The sequence below is a fragment of the Gobio gobio genome (genome assembly GCF_949357685.1).
Source record: "Gobio gobio genome assembly, chromosome: 9".
Classification (NCBI taxonomy): domain Eukaryota; kingdom Metazoa; phylum Chordata; class Actinopteri; order Cypriniformes; family Gobionidae; genus Gobio; species Gobio gobio.
In genome coordinates this window covers 54,286,491-54,310,523 of record NC_137115.1, presented here as the reverse complement: position 1 = coordinate 54,310,523, position 24,033 = coordinate 54,286,491, and the positions used below count along the sequence as shown (strand labels likewise).

Here is a 24,033-nt window from a genome sequence, read left to right as displayed (position 1 = left end):
TTCCTAGATTCCTGTTGTTTCTTGTAAGGGAATCAGGTATCAATTAATTATGGATATAAAAAAACAAGTAAACAACAATTAATGGCAAATGCATTCAAATTTTATTTGAATAAAGTGCAACTAACAGTTTAGGTTGAATTAACAGGAAGTTAACCTTTTCTGCTCTCATTTTCAATTTTCAATACATTTTCAATAAAAGCACAGTAAGTGCAACCAACATTTCAACAGTAGGTTAACCTGCTACTTCTGCTTTTGTTATCCAACATAATAATATTACAATATTAATATCAAAAATAAAGTGCAACTAACTACTCTTCAGGTTTAATTAATAGTAGGTTTACCTGCTATTTTTGCTGTTGTTTTACAACATTAAAATAATACAAATACAATATTAATATCAAAAATAAAGTGCAACCAACATTTCTTCAGGTTGAATAAACTGGCTGAACCTGCTACTACTCTCAGTTTAATAAACAAACAATATTTAACAAAAGATAAAATGTAACCAACTTCTCTTCAATGACTCTACAGATTTTTTTTTCAAAAATATCAATATGATCTGACCGCAGAACACTTCTTTTTTTATCGTGCTTATGAAGATGGAATGTAGACCGTATTAGTTATGCAATTCAAAGAGCAAAAAGGAGGGCTAAGAGATGAAATATATGACAGCTTGCAGTGCTACATATCATCGAGGATGAGAAAAGAACACAGACAAAGGCGACAGGTAAATGCCGCTAACATTAGATTTCTGTATTATTATGTCTAATCGCTGTTTTACATATTCATGGAGTAAGAATATGTAAAACTGTGTTTACACGGCTTTTTAAAAATGGCGGGTACCAGTGTTTCATAGTAACAGGTACACTTAACCGGTAACTCCGATTGTGATGGGTTACTCTACTCAGAAGTAGGAGCTAATTTAGCCCCCCGCCCCCTTCCCAGTTCCTGTGGTGCGAAAATGACAAAAAAGCTGTTATTTCCGCCAATAGTTATAGGAACTATCAAAATGTTCCTCCGATGCGAAAGCCCCTTATAATTCTCAGTCGTTTTGTGTTAAATGCTTAGGCCCGGTTTCACAGACAGGGCTTAGATTAAGCCAGGATTAGGCCTTAGTTTAATTAGGGCTTTTTTTAAAGTGAAACTTTACTGATTGGCATCTTGTGACAAAACAATGGCACTGACATATTTTAAGATGCTTTTAGTTAAAACAGCTCAAATGCATTTTAGTCTGGGACTAGCTTAAAGGGTTAGTTCACCCAAAAATGAAAATTCTGTCATTAATTACTCACCCTCATGTCGTTCGACACCCGTCAGACCTCCGTTCATCTTCAGAACACAAATGAAGATATTTTAGTGTAAATCTGATGCTCTGAAAGGCCTCCATTGGCACAATGCACTTAACACTCTCAAGACCCTTAAAAGCTACTTAAGACGTCGTTACAAAGTCCATCTCACTACAGTGGTTCTAAAATAACTTTATGAATCGGCGATAATAGTTTTTGTGCGCAAAAAAACCCTAAATAACGACTTCTATAGTGATGACAATTTCAAAACAAGGCATCATGAAGCTTCGAAGCGTTATGAATCAGTGAGTCGAATCAGCAGTTTGAATCGCCAAATTTCAGCAGTTTGACACGCGATCCGAATCATGAGTCGACTCACTGATTCATAACGCTATTATTGCCGATTCATAAAGTTATTGTAGAGCCACTGTAGTGAGATGGACTTTGTAACGACGTCTTTAGTGTCTTTTAAGGGTCTTGAGAGTGAACCGTGCCATTGTGCCAATGGAGGCCTTTCAGAGCCATCAGATTTACACTAAAATATCTTCATTTGTGTCTGAAGATGAACAGAGGTCTGACGGGTGTCGAACGACATGAGGGTAAGTAATTAATGACAGAATTTTCATTTTTGGGTGAACTAACCCTTTAAGTCTAGTCTGTGAAACCAGGGGTTAGCGTTTTAGATCTGGGGCCAGTTGCATAAACTTAGCCATTATGTTTAGACTGTGTCTTAAGAACTAATTTGACACACTAGTAATTAATGAAGAAGTAATCAGTCTTACTTTTCTTATTCAAATTAGACCAATCTAACTTTTTATGTAACTGACTTTAAAAAGTTTAGAACAGTCTTGAAGAAAAAAAATAGACGACTAACTTTTAAGACTAGTCTAAGCAGTTTATGCAACCGGCCCCTGTTCAGAGTTAAGTCGTGTAGTGTATTCCAGCGCTAAAATGAATGTCGTGTAAACATGTTGCAGATTAGACAGGCCGCCTGCCAAAGGTGGATTGTTTTTGACACACTGAATAGCATTCTGATGTATTTTTCATTCCTCCTCTTCAGGGAACGGAGGCAGACCTGGGCGGAGGAGAGGAGGATGAATGCGGAGACGTTTGGGATTCCTCTGCGTCGCGGGCGCGGCGGTTTCCGTGGCAGAGGTGGCGGCATGGGCTTCCGTGGCGGCCGCGGGCGTGCGGCTAGCAGGGGCTCGTTCATGCCCTCCCGTGGGGGCGGATTCGGGGGCGGAGGCGGATTCAGGGGCGGGTTTAGAGGCAGCAGAGGAGGACGGGAGTTCTCTGACTTTGAGTACAGGGTTAGTACTTCCTCTTTTACCCCAGTAATGGACCAAACATAAATATTAGAGGTGCATAATGCTCTGTACGTTTTGAGCGTGTCCACTTTTGATCACTTGAATGAACCTTTATTGCCCCGAGGGGAATTCAGTGCACTCAGTGGCGCCACAGTGAACATTTAAGCACAAACAACAATAAACAACAATAGATAAATAGTAAAAGAAAGGACACAACAAACATCTAACCACATTGAGGACGTAAAGAATACAGAACATTGACATCAACAACAACAAGTTCAACACAGTAATGACAGCGCATCAGTCCAGTAGCTAAAAATGCATAAGTAAATAATAAATGGTAAAAGGTGCACATTTAAAATATCTATGTGCCTGAGCTTGATTTGTTCAGTAACTGTATGCTCCTTGGCACAAAAGATATAATGGCACGTTTGGTTTTAGTCCGGGGCATTCTGAATACTTCCAGAGGTAGTCAAAAACGCATTCGACTGGTTTGCTTTCGTAGTGTAGATGCTTGTGTGGTTGAATGTATTCAAACCGCGCAAAAGACCGCCTACTGACCTAATATGTAAACGTAATTGGATGGATTTAAACTTTGTCGGCTGAAGACCCAAGATTGGTTTGGAGACAAAAAACGTAAAGCACAATGTCAATTTTTCCCTCATCTCTAGGCGCTTTCATATACTTGCTCGAGATTATTGTCGATTAGATAGAAAGATCTAAAGAAAAAAATCTAACGATTTCCCCGCCCATAGACCCTCCCCTCTAAGAAATCAGGACAGAAGTGGTTGAAAATGGACTAAAGAGACGGTTTAAAACACCAGGTGTAAACGGGAATGTGTCTCCCTCGTCTGCTTGTGATCCGATCTAAAAGGGCCCAAAAATCACTGTTGGGTCATTAAAATAAAGCTGAAATAAAATTGAGATATTAGATGAAGAAAATTTGCCTTGGCAACTAACTGAAATAAGTTTAAAGGAACACGCCGACTTTTTGGGACTTTTTCTTCTTCACCGTATCCCCCCAGAGTTAGATAAGTCCACACACACCATTCTCATCTCCGTGCCATAACTCTGTCTGACGCACCCACCGCTAGCCTAGCTTAGCACAAAGACTGGAGGTAAATGGCTCCAGCTAGCTGACTGCTCAATAAGTGACAAAATAACGCCAACATTTTCCTATTTACATGTTGTGATGTGTATAGTTACATCGTGTACTAAGACCGACGGAAAATGAAAAGTTGTGATTTTCTAGGCCGATATGGCTAGGAACTATACTCTCATTCCTGCGTAATAATCAAGAGCTGTTAGCCATACCATGAGTGCAGCGGCACAATGATATTACACAGCGCCTGAAAATAGTCCCCATCGCTCTCTTGTGTAAGCCGGTTGTCACGTTAGTTATGTTGACAGAAGTTAGCCTGTTTTCAGGTGCTGTGTAATTGCGCCGCTGCACTCATGGGACGGCTCACAGCTCTTGATTATTAAATCAGTTTTATGTGTCTGTGGTACAATCTGACTAATAACACGTGCGCCAATAACACGAAAGCTGATTGGCTGCAATATAAGATGCATGCTGGTCTCATTTGTAGTCGTAATACAGCGAACTATAGTTGGACTAGCAAAAGAAAGAACTACAAAAACGGGAGCATTTCAATGAGCTTTAGAGGAAGCGTTACATGGACGTAGGAAAATTTAAGACCTGTTTAAAATTATTTAAGACCCTGTTATAACTTGGGCTGTGCTCTGAATATCGATACAACGATACATCGTCATGAACTCAAAACGATGCGCGTATCGATACAGCAGTTGCCATATTGATACTGTGCTTTTGTAACCAATTATTAGCACGCAAGTGACGTGTGGTGCCAATTCGAGTAGCAGTGCAAGACATTCAAAATGGATGAGAGGAATTTGTTGTTAGTTTTGTTTGGTCATTGAGCATTTTTGACACGGTTCAGTGTCACTAAAAAATATTTTTACGAACCGATATGTATTCTTCAATTAAAAGAATCCTGATTTCAGCTGATGAATGAATGGAGCATTGTAGCGCGCCTCCCATCCATTTAATCGCAATAATCGTTGTGCTTTGTACTATTGATATGAAACAAAGTCTCAGATTTCAAATTACGTCCATTTTATTATGAAATGCAAAAACATAAATACTACTTTGGCGCAGCTCGTCATCAAGAAGCGACAGAGCGCAGCTCACATGAACGGATCTTCTCTTCCGCCTTTTACAGCGCAAAATAAACATGAATGAGCATCTGAGTGTGTTAAAAGAGAGTACAACTTACCGAAATCCATATCATGTCTCGTGATCGCTCAGTGTTTCAAAGTGGAAAGACAAAACGGCTTGTAAACAATGTCACATTTACCTCAGAAAAACCCTATCCAGTGTCCATAAACTCATTAGTGAGCTAGAAAAATTAACTCTAGAGAGGAGCATTTTTCTAAATATATGCACCATAATCATTACAATTTTTAATGTTTTTTCTTCTTCAATATTTAATGCATTTACATTTCAAAAAATGAATTGGAGTAGAAATATGATACTGTAATTTGTAAAGTTAATATTATACATTTATTATTTTTTATATTTACCTTCATTATTGTAGTCGGCTACAACTGATTCCATAGTTTACAGCACTAGAGATGTTGTGTACCTGATATCCAAAATAATTGATATTGAATCGAGCCATTCCAAGCTTTTTTGTGACAATTTATTCATTTCATTTAACTCATTGTTTTTTAATGATAAAAACTAAATAGTTTTTTAATGATAAAGCCAAAATTGTTTTTCAGTTATCGCAACTGTTATAACAGTGGTTATTCAATAAACATTAACCGTTACTAAACTCTGCTCAAAAGAAATTTAAATTCCAAATGGATCCATATCGTGATGCGTATCGTATCGTGATGCGTATCGTATCGTGATGCGTATCGTATCGTGATGCGTATCGTATCGTGACATTGTTGGTGATGCATAACCCTGTTATAACTAGGGTTGGGTACCGAAATCCGGTTCCAATATGGCACCGGTACTTATATAACCGGTATGTACCGGACCGAATCAGAACGCAGATTTCGGTTCCTCATTTCGGTGCCAAAATTCAAACGTGCTTTCGCGCTTTGGCTGAGCCAGAGACAGACGCTCAGCGCTGGTCACATCACAACTCATGACAACTATTCAGTGTTTTCAACCACATCATGTTTATTTCAGGTTTCAGACATTTAAATGTTCATAAGTACTAGCAAAAAACACACTGATGTCTATGAAAGCGGCAATGACAATCCTTTCAGACGGTTATAATTTGACTAACGTTACGTGTTTTATTCACATCAGATAAATGCACATTATATAGTAACTATATCGTTTACTCTATTCTTCTTCCAGTTCACTGGTCACTTACTTTCATGTATTTCGTGAGACGAGAATTAACTCAAGTGTTGTAAATCCGACAGATCCGATTCTGAGGCGCAAACTAACATGGCGCCGCCCATTGCGCTTTACAGATCAAATAACACACATTCACTCACACATTTGAACATCAGATAGTTCGTGACACAGTTAAGAAGTTTGTGAATATTTTGAATAAAAAGAAAAATCTAAATAAACCCGATACAGCTGAGCTGTCAGCGCTATTGCGGCTGCTGTGTGTCATGTGAGAAACATGACGCGTTGCCATGGAAACTTTAAGGCGGTGCGTTCAAAAATATTTAGCCAGAGAATATGATCATATTTCAAAATAAAGCTGAAGCTCGAAGCTGGTTTGTAGCAGAGCAAGAATACAGACGACTGCTGTTATTATTGTAACTGTTATTTAGAGTTATATTAGGCTTGTTGTAGTTGGTTAGGTGGCTTAGGTTTTACTGTGAATTTGTAAATATGTCAATTATAATTTGTAAATAAGTAAATTGTGTTTTGTATTTATTTATATTCATACATTTAAGTATACATTGAACTTTTAATAAATGGTTAAATTTAAATAATAAATAAATAAATAAATAAATAAAAAGCCATTTAATGTCATCCACCTCGTTTGGTGGCCTTTTAAAAAAAAAAAGTATCGGTTCAGGCACCATTTAGGCACCGGAACCGTTTTAAAAGTATCGGTTTGGCACCGGAATCGAAAAAAACCCAAACGATACCCAACCCTAGTTATAACCTAGTTATTGTACTATAATAAGTACATGCGGAACAGGACCGCAAAATAAAGTGCCACCCATCGTGCTCTTCTAATGTTTGTCTTCTGTCTGTTTTTGTTCACGTTTATTTCAGAAGGAGAACAAAGTGGCGGCGTAGTCCAACACACGAAGACCACCAGATCATCCGAACAGCCAAGAATCTCCGATCATCACCGTCTAGATTAACGCTTTGGTTTTGACTCCTGACTAACAGGAACTGCCTCTGTTTAACACCAGCGCAGGTCACACGCCTGCCTCCAGCTGGACACGCAGCTTTGAGTTTTTCTCCTTTCTTCCTTTTTTAGAAAAAGAAAAAAAAACATTTGATCCGCGTTCGATATGTTCGGAGGGGAGAGTTTGTGTACAAAATGCCGTAACTTCCATGGAATGATGATTATTATTATTATTATTATCTGGTATTTTTGCATCAACCTTTAGTTCCTTTCGTAATAACCAGAGGATGGTATTTGATATTATTCTGTTAGGTGTACAGAACCCCGCTGATACTGTGAGCGCTCCTCAGTCAAATAGCTTTATTATGATGTTATGGTTTCTTGTTTTGGATCTGTTCTCTAATGTCTCCTGAAGCACCAAACCCAGCGTCGATGGAGATTTGTGTCCGCGCTCCGCCACCTAAACTTAATAAACTTTCAGTTCAACTCGACGGGACACATCTACGCTGGTTTCATGCTCGTCCGTCTGTTAAGCGTAGACTTTTTTTGTTCTTTTTTAGTTCTCTAGGATCTACTTTTTGGTGCATTGTACCCTGTTAACGTCAGACAACTTGTCTAGCAGTAGGTCAAATCACAAAAACTGGTTTATGATTGAATGTATGGATGAATTCAACTCTTTCTTTTAAGCGATTTTGTCCTCTCGATGCAGGTTCTCCCTGCTGTTCCTGTCTTCAAAATGTATTTTTAATATTTGAGTGCCAGTTCTTCTTGCCTTTTGATGTCAATTATGTACATTTTTCCAAGAGGGCTTTTTGATATAAACTCAACTCAAACCTCTTAACGACGAGCCCCATCACCGTTTAATGCCAAGATCTTCTGGAAAGATCCGGTAACCCTTTAAGAATCCGATTGGATGTCTCAAATTGCGTTCATGTGCACTTTAAGGACAGGCGACGCCTCTATACTTGGCACACATGATACAAAAAGGCTAAATTTGACAACGCTCGTATGCCAGGTGATCGTTTGGATGGATTGCGGAGGGATATTTTAGGTGAACAGATGTTTGTCGATCAGGACATAGCCATTTACAGTATTTCAGCAACTAATAAACCGGATAAAAGGACCGATGCATTCGCCACATATCACCTGAAAGGAGAAGTCCATAACCCCTCTATTGTGAATAGTTTGATACGTTTGTATGTTCATGTGTTATTTCAGGTACCAGCTGTCTATTGCTCTGTTAACGGAGTGAAGTTTACCCCGTCTCTCCCCTCTGAATGTCACTGAAGCACTAGTTCCTGCACTGTTAGATGGGAGGTCGTTGTTTTTTTTTGGTGTGCTTCGTATTTTTAATTTGTGTTTCAGAGATCCAAAGACCGAATTACGGATAACATTTGGAGGAGAAGTGCTCTCTCAGCTGGTTCTGCATTACTTTTCTCATGTCTGTCCCCCGACCAGAGTTTGCCGTCTTGTCCGTTTCATGGTTTACTTGTATTAGCGAAACCGCTCCCTTTAAAAAGCACTACGAATTGCAGAGATGTCCCGCAGGCAGCTAGTGACATGCAGTCTGACTGATCACTCAGACCAGGGCATGATGGGAAACCTCTGAGCGAGCCGCAGATATATTTGGTGCTGAGATGTGAAATGAATCCTCAGGCCTGATGTCGCGATGAAGTCGAATCGAACCTTGTGTGAGGGTTGAAACTGTGGTGTATTGCAGGGTTGATGTGATTATTGTGGTCAGTCCTCTGGAGGAATTTGATTGGCAAGTTTATTATTTTTGTTTCGTTGTTTTTCTTAAAGCAGTTGTACATGGTGTGCTCGTAGAGGGCTTCAAACGGGGGCAAACTAAGGTTTTTAATCAACAAGAGAAGTAAATAAATAGTTGTTCAGTATCCTGTGTGTGTGTGTGTTTTGTCAAACACTTCTACAAACATTAGCCGCATATATCAGTAAAACTGTTTCCATTGCAGTTTTGCGAAAATTTCCTTTTTCGAATGGACTGAAAAACCACCTCATGCGAGCGTAAAAACGAAATTGACGTGTTTCCATTGGGCGTATTTTAAATTCGCAATTTCAATTTGCGCAATTTGAAGGGTAATGGGTACTTTCTACTAATTGCATCTTCAACAGTGTCGTTAGATTACTTATTACGTCATAAATCCCACATCAAACTGGACCAGTTGAGCAACACGAGGAGCGACACGAAACTGCACTTTTGATTCTTTCAAATAAACAAAATACAAATGTATTCTTGAACTGACCCCAGTGTGTAAAGGGAGGTTACGTTAAAAAACTAGGGCTGTCAAATGATCAAATCGCATCCAAAATAAAAGTTTGTGTTGAATGTGTGTGTGTACTGTGTTGCCTGTATACACCGGTCAGTCATAACATTATGACCACCTTCCTAATATTGTGTTGTACACAATCTCACTCACTCAAATCCTTACGCTTGCCCATTTTTCCTGCTTATAACACATCAACTTTGAGGACAATGTTCACTTGCTGCCTAATATAACCCACCCACTAACAGGTGCTGTGATGTTATTCACTGGTCATAATGTTATGCCTGATTGGTGCTTATATAATTTGTATATAAATATTTTTTTCTTAAATATATACACATGCATGTGTATTTATGTATGCATATAATTATACACAGCTCACACGTTACTTATATTTTGGATGTGATTAATCGATTGTCAGCACTAAAACATTCAATTTTGATGTTAAATCCAATATTGTTTAATTCAGAATTGTCTATAATGGAATTACATCAGAAGTAACTAATTAAATTACAGAACAATTAAGAGTAATCCCTTTACTTTTTCAATGGAAAACGAATTAGATCTCTTAATTACACAACACTGGCCACTAATCCTACAGTTTTGGTTTTAAAAAATGTTAATTTTTTATTAAAAAGGTGTCATTTATCACCATTAGTTAATGCATGAACTACATGTTTTACAGCATTTGTGGTTCTGTGTTAATACACAATACAATGTTTGATTGTTTTTTGATGTCAGCGCTACACAAAGACTATATTGATCATTTCGTGTTTAATAGCATTTTATTGTTGGATTTTATTTTTTTAAAGATATTTAAATTAAATAAACTGTTTCTGAGGGGTCAAGCTAAGAAATGTGTGACCCTCGAGCCCAAAACCAGTCGTGCATCTCACAGGTATTTCTGTGGCAATATCCAACAATACATTATATGGGTCAAAAGTATAATTTTTTCTTTTATGCCAAAAATCATTAGGATATTAAGATCATGTTCCATGAAGATATTTAGAAAATGTCCTACCGTAAATATATAAAAAATGTATTAGTAATATGCATTGAGAAGGACTTCATTTGGACAACTTTAAAGGAGAGTTTATCAATATTTAGATTTTTTTGCACCCTCAGATTCCAGATTTTCATGCATCTCGGCAAAATATTATCCTATCATAAACCATACATCAGTGGAAAGCTTATTTATTCCAAAAATGTACCCTTATGACTGGTTTTGTGGTCCATGGTCACATATTTTAAGCTATATATTGACATTTTAGCAGTTAAGATCTGGTAGACTTTTTAATATAACAATTTAAATATTTGTAATATTTAAATCTCTTGTTTCAAGGGGTCAGTTTACATTTTTTATACTGTTTTAGCATTTTTATTCTATTCAATTAGGCCATTTCAACTTAATTTAATGAGCAAAATATTTAACCAAAGCTCTGTGCAGTATATAAGATACATGTGTAACAGTTACAGTATTTTGTTTCGAAGTGGTTGGCTTGTTTTACGTGTAATCTCGGTAAACACGGCACTGATTTGCAAGCGACGGCCTGCAGGGGTCAGTAATGAATCGCGTCCCTAAAGATCCGGATAGCACAGAAGAAACGAGTCGCTCTGAGGGAGACGGTTGAGCACATCATAAAATGCGGAAATTCGTCGATTTGTGGCTCAAGATTTGTGATTTCTGAAGCGTGTTCTCATCTGCGGAAGCCCGTTGAGCGGGATACATCCGTGTGAGGTGATTTGAGTTTTCGAGGCCGTGAAAATGTCTGTTGTTTTTGTTCCCAAACGGCAGCGCGGAAAAGCGCTAATCAACCAGGAGACGATTCAAAGAGTGAGTAAACCGTTCAGTGCTTAATTCGTTCACGTTCACACACACACACACACACACACACACAGAGAGAGAGAGAGAGAGAGAGAGAGAGAGAGAGAGAGAGAGAGAGAGAGAGAGTTCGGTTATTTACGAGAGAAACGACCGCTGTCATACGTTTTCTCAGGAGGACTCACGGAAGTGACGGACGGAACCGTACTAGTTACGTCAGTTACGTGAGCGCGCGCGTCTCGTGTGTGTGTGTGTGTGTGTGTGTTTTCGGTAACTCACGGAGATGCAGATATGAGCTTAATGTCATATAAGTTAACGATTGTAGATCCAGTCAGTGTCGTTCACCGGAGCTGCTCTCGTCAGTTGGCCGTTGGGATCCGCGCGCGTGCACGCAAGAAGCGCCACTTCTGTTCGCTGCTGTGTGAACGCGCCTGATCGAGAGTCGCGCCTGTTGTTAAATAAGCGTGAACACAGGGAAAATTATGAGTTTTCTGATCAATTCATAGAGTAAAAACATAAATTTCAGCATTTGGCTTATAATCATTATTTACTGCGCAAAATTCAAAGCGAGTAAATACTAAATATGTTTAAAACCATCACAATTAAACTCATGTTAAACAGTTTGTATAACCTAATATTCATATTTTCTATAACAAGTTAAGCTAGATAAGGACTTTTTGCTGTAAATAACACTACATTTGAAATACATTAAAGGGGAAAATATACAAACAGGTAAACAAATAAAGCTTCAATCAAGGAAGATAATATAATAAATGTAATTTTAAAGTGAGTTTAAGATATTTTATTGTATGGGAAATTAACATGAAATAGTTTATTTGTGTGAATAAAAAGTGCAATGCAATACAACAGGAAAAAATAAATACACTGATCAGGCATAACATTATGACCGGTGAATAACACTGATGATCTCTGTTAGTGGGTGGGATATATTAGGCAGCAAGTGAACATTTTGTCCTCAGAGTTGATGTGTTAGAAGCAGGAAAAATGGGCAAGCGTAAGGATTTGAGCGAGTTTGGGCCAGATTGTGACGGCTAGACGACTGGGTCAGAGACTGGGTCGACTGTGGCTCTTTCAGCAGATAATGCGCCGCCACAAAGCACAAATGCTTCAGGAATGGTTTGAGGAGCACAACAACGAGTTTGAGGCGTTGACTCGGCCTCCAAATTCCCCAGATCTCAATCCAATCGAGCATCTGTGGGATGAGCTGAACAAACAAGTCCGATCCACCTTGCAACTTACAGGACTTAAAGGATCTGCTGCTAACATCTTGGTGACAGATACCACAGCACACCTTCAGGGGTCTAGAGGAGTCCATGCCTCGACGGGTCAGCAAAAAGGAAACCAACACAATATTAGGTCATAATGTTATGCCTGATATTACACAACTATAATAACCACTTTTAGACGAGTTCATTATCATAGTGTCCACATTTACATGTCAATATTGATCATCAATTTGCTAAATGCTAACTAGTGTAAACTAGCACACAGAGTTTAGTCAGTTATATATACATATAGTTAAAGGGTTAGTTCACCCGAAAATGAAAATTGTCATTAATTACTTACCCTCATGTCGTTCGACACCCGTCAGACCTCCGTTCATCTTCAGACACAAATGAAGATATTTTAGTGTAAATCTGATGCTCTGAAAGGCCTCCATTGGCTCAATGGCACGGTTCACTCTCAAGACCCTTAAAAGGCACTAAAGACGTCGTTACAAAGTCCATCTCACTACAGTGGTTCTACAATAACTTTATGAAACGAAGAGAATAGATTTTGTGTGCAAAAAAAAAAACGAAATAACGACTTATATAGTGATGACGATTTCAAAACACGGCATCATGAAGCTTCAAAGCGTTATGAATCAGTGAGTCGACTCATGATTCGGATCACGTGTCAAACTGCTGAAATATGTGACTTTGGCGATCCAAACCGCTGAATCGACTCACTGATTCATAACGCTCCAAACCGCTGAATCGACTCACTGATTCATAACGCTCCGAACCGCTGAATTGACTCGCTGATTCATAACGCTCCGAACTGCTGAATTGACTCGCTGATTCATAACGCTCCGAACCGCTGAATTGACTCGCTGATTCATAACGCTCCAAACCGCTGAATTGACTCGCTGATTCATAATGCTCTGAACCGCTGAATAGACTCGCTGTTTCATAATGCTCCGAACCGCTGAATCGACTCACTGATTCATAACACTCCGAACCGCTGAATCGACTTGCTGATTCATAACGCTCCGAACCGCTGAATGGACTCACTGATTCATAGCGCTTTGAACCGCTGAATCAACTCACTGATTCATAACGCTCCAAACCGCTGAATCGACTCGCTGATTCATAACGCTCTGAACCGACTCACTGATTCATAATGCTCCGAACCGCTGAATAGACTTGCTGATTCATAATGCTTCGAACCACTGAATAGACTCACTGATTCACAACGCTCCAAACCGCTGAATCGACTCAATAATTCATAACGCTTCGAAGCTTCATGATGCAGTGTTTTGAAATCGGTCATCACTATACAAGTCATTATTTAGGTTTTTTTGCGCACAAAAACTATTGTCGCCGATTCATAAAGTTATTGTAGAACCACTGTAGTGAGATGGACTTTGTAACGACGTCTTTAGTGCCTTTTAAGGGTCTTGAGAGTGAACCGTGCCATTGTGCCAATGGAGGCCTTTCAGAGCCATCAGATTTACACTAAAATATCTTCATTTGTATCTGAAGATGAACGGAGGCCTTACGGGTGTCGAACGACATGAGGGTGAGGAATTAATGACAGAATTATAATTTTTGGGTGAACTAACCCTTTAAAGCTACAAACAGTCTAACTTCCGACAGAAGCTTTGAAAGGCTCCTGAAGCACTGAATGACGCCACTAACCCCTGTCCCTGTTTCAGCTGCTGGACGAGAACGATCAGCTGGTGCGATGCATCGCGGAGTATCTGCAGAAGGGCCGAGCCACGGAGTGTGTCCAGTACGTGCAGCTTCTGCGTCTGTTCTCTTCATACGCTTTAGTGCTTTTATAATGAAGTGTGTCCTTCACAGATACCAGCAGATCCTGCACAGGAACATTGTGTATTTGGGCACCATCGCTGACGCCGGCTCAGAGATCCTGCCGGAGGAGACGCAGACCAGATAGAGCTCTGTTCATATCATAAACAAGTTATAATACATGCAAATCATTATTGCTCAAGGGCTCGGCTGTTTGTGCACATTCGAATACAAGTCATTTATATGTAATTGTGAATGCTTATATTTTTTTCTCCTTATGAAATATCACATTGGCCGAATGACACTCCAGACGTCCAACATTGCTTATATGTACATAATATTTATACTTTGTATAATAAATATATGAAACATCGTAAACGCTTTGGACTTTTATATATAAACAAGTGCAGCAGAAACTCTTCCACCAATCACATGTGAATTTACTTAAAAATTGTCGGTTATTTATAAAAGCAGGGTTCATACAGGGTGCTTGAATTCCTGGAAAACAGACTTATGTGATATGTATACAATATGTGAAATTAATATCGGCACACAAAGTCTGATTTTACATGAGCGTATATGATACAGCTTTCATTCTTCAGGTCAATCCATTGACAAAAAAAAAATATGGACGTAATCCACCTGTCACTCAAAGTGGCCACGCCCTTAATTATGCAGAACTTTAAGGCTTTATATAATGTAAACGAATGAGTTATAAAAACATTCACCCATCTCACAGTCGTCATGAAGGGCAAAATTAGCTGTATAGACCAAAAGCACAATGTGTCCCAGACTGTAAACATGTGTTCTTCTGCTGTAAAGTTGGGCATTTTAACATGAGCTCAATGAGATTCTCCTTCTGGAGTCTGTCTCTAGTGGCCAGTCCATGAACTGCAGTTTAAGTCACTTCCGTATCGGCTTCAGGAGAAACTGAGGGAGGAGCCGCTAGGCCTGTCACGATCACTACTTTTTGTTTCGCGATATATCGTCCCAGAAATAATTGCGATAAACGATATTGTCATTGTTATGCCACTGAATATAACAGCATTATAATGCAAGTATACCTAAACACATTCAAATGACAACCTTTTAATTCTTTAGATCATGGAAATTAAGGGTCAAAAAAATATATTGTCCTAAATATAAAATATTGAATAAATAGTAAATAAACATTTTCCTTTGTGAAACGGCTTTAACACTCGTCATTCTGCGTTGACATTTATATGTGCAATGTAAGGGGATTGTGGCTTTGAAATCGAGTCCACTTGGGCTTATTCCTCCAAACTGTCAGTAGGAAAACACGAACGCCTCAAATGGCGGCTTTTTCCCCTGTCGATAACCGCTCTGGGTATGAAGAACTGCCCCAGAAACACTTTCGCCCACAAGATGACCGCACAATTGAGTAAAATGTTGGTGACATGTAAACATAATGGGCAATATATTGCATCACAAAAAAGTACGAGCCTGGTCATAGATGCATCGATCGTAGATGCCTCATTAGCGCCTGCACGGATCAGTAGAAAGAGGCATCTACGATCGATATATCTATGACCAGGCTCATATTTGACCTCACTTAGCAGAAGTTATGGCAGAGCTCAGAGATGATCACGTTCGTCTGTTAAGAGGTAAAATAATAGCATAAATACTGCTGGGTTTCTCTCAGAAACTGATGGTTTGTCTAGATAAGACCCTTATTCATCATCTGGTGTCGTTTAAAGCCCTTTGAAGCTGCACTGAAACTGTCATTTGGACCTTGAACCGTTTGGAGCCCATTGAAGTCCATTATATGGAGAAAAATCCTGGAATATTTTCATCAAAAACCTTCATTTATTTTCGACTGCAGAAAGAAAGACATCTTGGATGACATGGGGGTGAGTAAATTATCAGCAAAAGTTTATCTAAAAGTGAACTAATCCTTTAAAGTACTTCTAGATGACGGAGGTATTGTTGAAACGGCAATAAAGCAAGAATCATTTGGACAAACACATTACAGAAACACCAAACGTGAACGCTCCATTTGTATGTAAAATGAGTCAAAGACGAAACGAAGGCAGACGTTATGTTATATATTTATTTTTTGCATTGCTGGTACACTTGGAAATAATCAGTTGCCAGCTCTAGTGAACAATAAGCAACATAAGCCAAGCAGTCGCCCCTCACGTCTTCCGTCAGGGCAACGTCATATCTTTCTCTTTATTTTATTTTTTTTAAACTCCTTTACATTTTTTTGAAGCCACTAGTAAACCATTTTGACACAGCTGAGAAATGTTGAGCGTTACAGTCCAAGGTCATTGAAGATGTTATATCTTTTTGTTTAAAAAAAAAAAAAAAAAAGAAGGAAAAAAGCCGAAACAGTTTGGGAGGAAAACACGGACGAAGCAACGAACCTACATTTTTGATTGTGCAAAGCACAGAACTATAAAAAGATATATTTATATACAGCAAACGATTCTCTGTAAACATGGTAAGTATGTTAGTTTTCAGAAAACATGGTCATATCATAAATACAGGCAACATTGGCATCGGCAAACGTCACGAAATGAACATTCTGGGCTTTTAAGATGCAGCCCGAAACCACAGAAACCAACGGGATCTGGGCTCAAAAAATAACTAAATCCACCCCAATCCGACCAGAACCATTTATTAGTGTTTATAATGGCGTATTTGGTAACCTCTGTAGAAAGAAGGTACAGTTCAACTCTGTAGGAAAGGAACAAAAAAAACATGTGCTTCACATCTTGGGAAAAATAACGTTTTACTTATTATTAAGCCTATATTATGCTAACTTATAGAGTAATGGTATAATGTGTAAGAAAATACAAAAATAAGATTAATACTGTCAATATTTGTTGTACAAGAAATATATTGTATTTGAAAGGAATAAAATGTTATATTTATGGGAAGTGTTAGTGTCGTTCTGAAGAAAGCCAATGGGAAAACAAACGCGCGTGAAGGGGTTTGACCACACAGAAGGGTTCGTGTTTTTCATTTCTAGATAGAACTACGACTACGGCTCCCAAACGGCATTTCTTTTTGTTTTTGTTTTAGTTTTTTTTTTTTCATTTCAAGCACCATTTCCCCCCTCTAAACAATACTTTGGTTAGAGAAAATATCTGCAAGTGCTATTCAAAACAACATGGCACAAAGTTACTTACTGCTAACATCCTTTTTTTTTTTTTTTTTTTTTTTGTCAGACGTTGAAAAAGTAGTGTATTTCTTTCAAATTACACCTCTGCTATGATTATTATATTTCTGCCGAGCCTGCTCAAAGCCTCTTCATAAAAAGTAAATTATTTATAGTTCTTTTTTTTTTTCGTGTGTGTGTGTGTGTCTTTTTTCCGAGTCATTTACAAGCTATGGAACAGTAGCTGAGAGCTGCAGTCTGGGTCGTCCCACATGACATTTGGCAGTTACAGCTATTTAAACACAGTATCGTTATGTGGGACGTCCGGTTAGCGAAACCCGCGGATCTTCGTAATGCGGCTGCGAGTGAGCGCACGGTGGCCATGCATATGGAAAACGTCGTGGCGTGTAAACTCGAAGCCGAACGCTGCCAGTGAAATGGTCCGACTAGCTGCTGTTTGCTAACATGAATCATGCATCGTTCGGACAGCGTGGAAGGCAGTTACGTTTCTGTTTGGGGACACGCATCGGTGTACAAAAAAAGGTTATTAACCACTATGTTAAATGCAAATTTCCCTATAAAAACACTTCTAGTTCACAAGGTTGGAGTCTAGACCAGGTTGACGTGGGTTTTTACGGCACACTTCACCACAAGATGAACAACCCCAGCTAGGTTTCTACCGTGATTATAAAATGGCGACCTCTCCCGTCCAGCACGGGTCCAGCTCAGTACTGGTGCAGGTATGAGGGTCGATGCTCAGGTTTGAGCGGGAAGGTTTTGAAGCCTTTGCTCAGGATCTTGTGCTGGGAAACCTGCTGCTGCTGTTGTTGTTGTTGTTGTTGTTGTTGTTGTTGTGTGAACGGGAAGCCGGAGGAGATCCCGGAGGATGGAGGGCAATCATTGGCCGTCGACCACACCGGAGACTGCAGCATTTGCATGGAGTCGCCCCATTGGCTGGAGGGGATGGTCATCTGGTAGAGGGAAGAGCTGGGATTGGGCATGGTGTTGGTGTGCGAGGAGGAGGAGGAGGAGGAGGAGGAGTGCTGCCAGGGGGCTTTAGGAGGCCATGTTTTAGTCTTGCTGTCCTGAAACACAAACAACACGACACGTATTGAGCAAAACAAAGGCAGTGTGCAGAAGAGACAAATATTTACATTTACATTTACGCATTTGGCAGACGCTTTTATCCAAAGCGACTTACATTGCATTCAAGGTACACAATTTACATTTTGTCAGTTCTTGCTTTCCCTGGGAATCGAACCCATGACCTTGGCGTTGCTAGCGCCACGCTCTACTGTTTGAGCTACAGGAAAGCTGTTCATGTTCATTGAAATATTCATGTGCGAGAAGGGGAAAACTGTTTAAAATGGTTTGCATTAGTGATGCACCGGAATGAAAATTCTGAGCCGAAGCCGAAAATTTAGGATGCACTTGGCCGATATATATAAATATATATATTAGGGCTGTCAAAAGATTAATCGCATCCAAAATAAAAGTTTGTGTTTACATAATATATGTGTGTGTACTCTGTTAATTATTATTTATATATAAATACACACACAAGCATGTATATATTTAAGAAAAAAATATTTTTATATATATAAAACATTTATATTTATATATATTATAGATTATATAAACATGCAAATATTTCTTAAATATATACATGAATGTGTGTGTATATTACATATATATTGTAATATATTGACAAAGAGCAGCTCTAAACAACATATCCGTCTTTAGGAAGAACATGAAAGAATGAAAATACAGTCATCATTCTCAGGGGACAAAAAGTAGTTATCAGTGTGGTATATGTTCAACTGTTTGGAAATAGTTCGTTAAGACACTTAATTGTTCAGAGAAGACTATGGACATGTCTGTTTTATTGTTTTTGTTTTTTAGAATCGAAGCTTTGTGCAGGACCTTAGAATCGAACATTTAATCGAAGATTTGGAGAATCGTGACACCCCTAGCTAAGACGCGAGGAAAGGAAACGAGGATGCACAAATAAGAATTGAGAAGCACCCAATGATTTCAGTTTTTTGCCCAATAGAGACCGAGCGTATTTAGGCCACGCCCACACCGGGGGGAAACAATCCTACACTCTCCATTGACTTTGCATTGCGTGAGGCGGCATCCTTGTCATTTTTGACTTATAACAAAAAACAGAACAATGTCTAAAAGCTGCTATGTGACAAGGTGTACAGCAAACAAGCTAAAAAACACAGAAATACGTTTTTATAAGCCGTCGACCCAAAAAACGAGAGTTTAAGGAGACAAAAGTGGATAAAGGCAATAAGACGTGAAGCTTCAGCAGAAGAATGGGTACATTTTGGGATCCTGACACTCAGTATGTCTCAGTATACCTGTGTGTGCAGTAAACATTTAGTCACTGATAAGTCAAATATCCAAATGTCAGCTTTATATATGATATTTCCTGTCGCTGATCACAGTCCCCTCTAGTGGGCGTAGTTCTCAGTGTCTCAATTGACTGTGTCCACTATTTTGTCCTTAAACTCTCGTTTTTTGGGTCAACAGCTTATAAAAACATCTGGGTTTTTGGTTCTGTGTTCTTTAGCTTGTTTGCTGTCCACCTGGTCACATATCCGCTTTTAGACATTGTTGTTTTTTTGTTGCAAGTCAAAAATGACAAGGAGGCTGCCTCACGCAATACAAAGTCAATGGAGACGGTTTGATTGTTTCCCCCCCCCCCCGGTGGGCGTGGTCTTCAGATTATGACGCGCGTCGCTCTGTCTCTAGGTGTCAGATCAAGAAAGTAGACATGATTTTATACAGGGTTCCCACACCTTGGCTAACCTCAAATTCAAGGACGTAATGTGGGGACACATTTCAGGAGAGAGCAAAGTTAAATTGTGTTAGTGTTTTTTTTATATATATTATTATTGGCCAAATGACAGAGATCTGATATTCTGTTTGTTGCATTTCTGTTTTGCATAGCACTGAAGAATATTTGGTACATCCTATACTGTATTCTAAAATGATCTGATAGTAACTTTTGCATGGATTTTATTGAAAAGCTCTTAGGCTCATGTAACCAGAAGTTTGAAGATATATGAATATGCCTTTAAGTTTGTCTTGCCTCATGGGTTTACATTATCTTAACAAGCAAAGCAATTAAACATTATATTAAATAAAATATTTGGGCAACAGACCGTCAATGTTTTATGTTTATTGAACACAACATACAGCGAATGACTAACATATTTGAGTTTGGTGTAAGCACTGACAGGGTTCCCACTCTTTTTCAGCAGCCATTTTCCAGTACTTTTCCAGGACATTTTCAATTTTACTACGGCGGGAATAAAAGACAAGGATCATGCCAAATACTGCTTTAAAAGCCGTACAGTTTATTGCCATTACTTAACAATCCAGCATTTTTCAATATGAGCTCTTAATCATACATTATGACTATGGAAGCTTGTTTACTCCAAAGAATTGCGATTTTACATATTTGTGATAAATGCGAAAATTGTTGCAATTCTTTTTTCCTCAGAATTGGACTTTATAACTTGCAATTGCAGTTTAGATCTCACAATTCTGAGAAAAGAAGTCAGAATTGCAAGATATAAACTCGCAACTGCACAAAAAGTAAATTGTGAAGAAAAGACTTGCGAGTTTATATCACGCAATTCTGACTTTATAACACACAAATGTGACTTTATATCAAAATTATGTGATTAGGTAGCAGCTTACGAGTTAACATTCACTGCATACATTTGAGCAGTTATTAGCATTAACTAACTGCTGCAAGTGGCAACACAAGACTAAACATCATTATTCAAAATACTACTCATACGTATCAAACTCAGCATTCCTGAACATGTGCTTTCTGCAACTAGTTGTTTGGGCCAGCGATAAACTCTTTATACTCGGCTAAAGAAATAACTTTTTTTTAAATAATTTTCCCAGACAACAAGATTTTCCAGGACATTTTACATTTTCTCTAATTTTCCATGTGTTTTCCAGGACTGGAAAATGTGTCATCAATTTTCCAGGTTTTCCAGGTTTTCCAGGACGAGTGGGAACCCTGACTGAAAACGTTGAGGTATCATCATAGTAGCTTCGAGCGCGTGTGAATGTCATGGCGACGTACAACACAAAGAACCTCACGCGAGAAACACCTAACACATCGCGGAAATGCGTCTAACTAACGTAAATCAGGCAAGCAACGGACGGACTGGACCAACTCGATCACATGATCCGCTCTGCTGTCGTGACTCTGGACCGAAACTGCGGTGGTTATCGGACACTAACGTGAAACCAGACTTCATTCACCCCAATGGAAAGCATATTCACACTTTCTGAATTCCATCTCATATTGTCATGGAATAAACATGTGGGTAGGGCTGTAACGATTTGACCAAAAATAAAAACCTCGATTAATTGAACATTTTACCTCGATTACGATTAATGAACGATTATTTTGCTTTTTTTTTGCTTTCCATTTTTTGCCCTCATAAGCTTGAGTAAGTTCCTGATCAGGTTTTTACTGTAAATATTTTCTACTATTAAAAGGTGGGATATTTTTTTTCTAATGAAAGTGCATTTCTTTGTGATTTTAAAATACTTGAAGGAAACGGTTGACTTCCAGCTGTTATTGTCTATAGGGCAGATTTCTGCTTGTTGTACATCAGATAAATTAGCACAGTAGACCTACATTACATTTATTTGGATGCATTAATGAGAGAATGATTGTGTGTGTGAATTACTCAGAGCGTCTCTATTCATTATGAAGCTGTGGTTTGTACTTCAGAGGTATTAAAATATATGCCTATAACGAGTTTCTAAGCTACTTTAGTGACTTTAGTCACAGGACAGCGTTGACACTGCGTTTCTGCGCGCGATCTTCACGTGATGTGCGAACTTCTGTCTGAGTGTTCGTTTGTCACAATATCACACCTGCAAACTTGTTGCTTTCCGGCGACAATCGGCGCTTTCTTGGTCAATTGGGTCATTTACGTGAATCGCGTAGAACCGGAGAGTTTTTGTTTTGGCCGGTGCACGCGTGTAACGTTACCGAACAGTTTCCGGGTGCAATCTTTAACAGTTCACACTCGGCTTGTTTTAAGCGTGGAACACACCTCAATCCGAGTTCCCACACGAACATATTAAGTATTCAGTCCATTTTATCACGAAATTCAAATGATAAATGCCGCTTTGACGTAGCCTGGCGTGGCCATACTCAATTCTAGTCAGAATTTGAGTCTGGTACCGCTCCATTGAGCTTTGATTATGGGGCGTGTTTCAACCGAGCCAGGAAAGACCTCAATTGGATAGACCCACAACCAATCAGAGCAACGGAGCGACGCGTAACGTTAGTTGTCAAATGTCAACAGAACTCAACTGCACTGTGTTGCCAAGTCCGTGTTTTTCTCCATGTCCGCGGGTTGAAGCGACCCCAATTATGTGATTATATAAACCCAGAAATGCGAATTTTAGCAGGCAACCTTGCCAAAATAACATTTTGCCAACCAAACGCCATTTTTTTCCGGAGAACACCCCGGAAAGTTATTGTTTTGGGCTATAGTTTTGAGTAGCAATTGTGCGCGACATTGCAAAAACACTTGGAAACCCTGTCTGCACGCACGCTGGATTAAGTAACGTTACAAGAAAAAGATGAATGTAAACGATCTTTGCCAGTAATAAAATTATTTAAGGATACACAGAGTACTTACCAACACGATCATCGTTTCTGAGAGAAATAGTGAAGGTGAATGCATATACGAACAAGTTCCTGTTTAGGATTAGAACAAACTCAACCCAAGAGCCGTTCGATGACGTGGATGATTACGTTACTGTTTATCATCTGTCCATCATCGTCTAAAGCCCGCCCTGACAATTTCATTGGTCCGAACAGTTTCTGTTCGGGCATAATTACTCCTCTATGGAGCGAGTCCAGACCGAATTGCCCGAGCAAAAAAAATTGTGGGCGGGGCTAAATTCGACTGGCATCCAGGCTAGTTTTGACGCTCTTTGTGGCGTGACTAGTCACTGATCACAGTTCAAGCGGCCGCGCGACGCTATCATCTGTGAAGGCGATCGATCATCTCTTACTAAAGAATAAACATGAATGACCATCTGAAGGTATGCTGAGGATACATTACAACTTACTGTCATGTATATATGTGGTGTAATCGCTAAATCAGTGTTTCAACGGCGGAAAAACGCCAATATAACTGCTGTAAACTAAACAATGTCATGTAACGTTAGCATCACATTTACCTCAGGCAGTCATTCAGTGTCCACAGAATTTTATTCACTAGAGAAATCAACTCTTTCACTAAATATATGCACGATATTAGCCGTTATATTCATTATATTCTACTTAACCTGTTAGTGATGTCTTGATTATTTCATGCATGTTAAATAAACCTGTCATGAAAATGACAGACACTGTATAAATGATTATATTTCAACAACGAATTATTATAACGAACTATTTTATAATTAGATTTAGAAGTTAATGCCAGAACTGACTTATGTGAAGTTTACATGTTTGCGTACTGTGTGTTATTTGAGTGTTGATTATTAGACCTAAAAATAAATAGCAACTGAATTTAGGCTGATAGTTTGGGCTCTGTTGTTAACCTTTAATATTAATGTGCAAGTAAGGGCTCCCTATATAATTTACAGAAATATCTTAAATAAACTTTTAGATATAATTTAATTCACTCATGGACAGACACTTTTTTTCTTCTTCTTCTTCAGGAAACCACTGTTAAATATAAATGATTTTAAATGAAACGTGATTTCAAAACCGAGGTACCAAACCGTCAGTTTTGTGTACCATTACACCTC

The 24,033-nt window shown here is 38.8% G+C and overlaps 3 protein-coding genes across 7 annotated transcripts in view; 2 read left to right on the top strand and 1 right to left on the bottom strand.

The window, feature by feature from the left end:
- Window positions 1–8,846, top strand: part of lsm14ab (LSM14A mRNA processing body assembly factor b) — a 36,960-nt gene extending 28,114 nt beyond the window's left edge. For 2 of the 3 annotated variants that reach the window (XM_079825824.1, XM_079825822.1), the window contains 2 exons: window positions 2,347–2,596; window positions 6,873–8,846. In XM_079825824.1, coding sequence (XP_079681950.1) covers window positions 2,347–2,596; window positions 6,873–6,896 — 274 coding nt within the window. In that variant the 3' untranslated portion in view covers window positions 6,897–8,846. The remainder of the gene's footprint in view (window positions 1–2,346; window positions 2,597–6,872) is intronic. The other variant, XM_079825823.1, reaches the window with a different exon arrangement.
- Window positions 8,847–10,824: 1,978 nt separating this feature from the next.
- Window positions 10,825–24,033, top strand: part of ss18l2 (ss18, like 2) — a 692,656-nt gene continuing 679,447 nt past the window's right edge. The window contains exons 1-3 of the mRNA XM_079825819.1: window positions 10,825–11,070; window positions 13,997–14,073; window positions 14,145–15,606. Of these exons, the coding sequence (XP_079681945.1) occupies window positions 11,002–11,070; window positions 13,997–14,073; window positions 14,145–14,238 (240 nt within the window). The 5' untranslated portion in view covers window positions 10,825–11,001 and the 3' untranslated portion in view covers window positions 14,239–15,606. The remainder of the gene's footprint in view (window positions 11,071–13,996; window positions 14,074–14,144; window positions 15,607–24,033) is intronic.
- Window positions 16,148–24,033, bottom strand: part of garre1 (granule associated Rac and RHOG effector 1) — an 82,937-nt gene continuing 75,051 nt past the window's right edge. For all 3 annotated transcript variants that reach the window (XM_079825801.1, XM_079825802.1, XM_079825803.1), the window contains exon 14: window positions 16,148–18,299. In XM_079825801.1, the coding sequence (XP_079681927.1) occupies window positions 17,940–18,299 (360 nt within the window). In that variant the 3' untranslated portion in view covers window positions 16,148–17,939. The remainder of the gene's footprint in view (window positions 18,300–24,033) is intronic.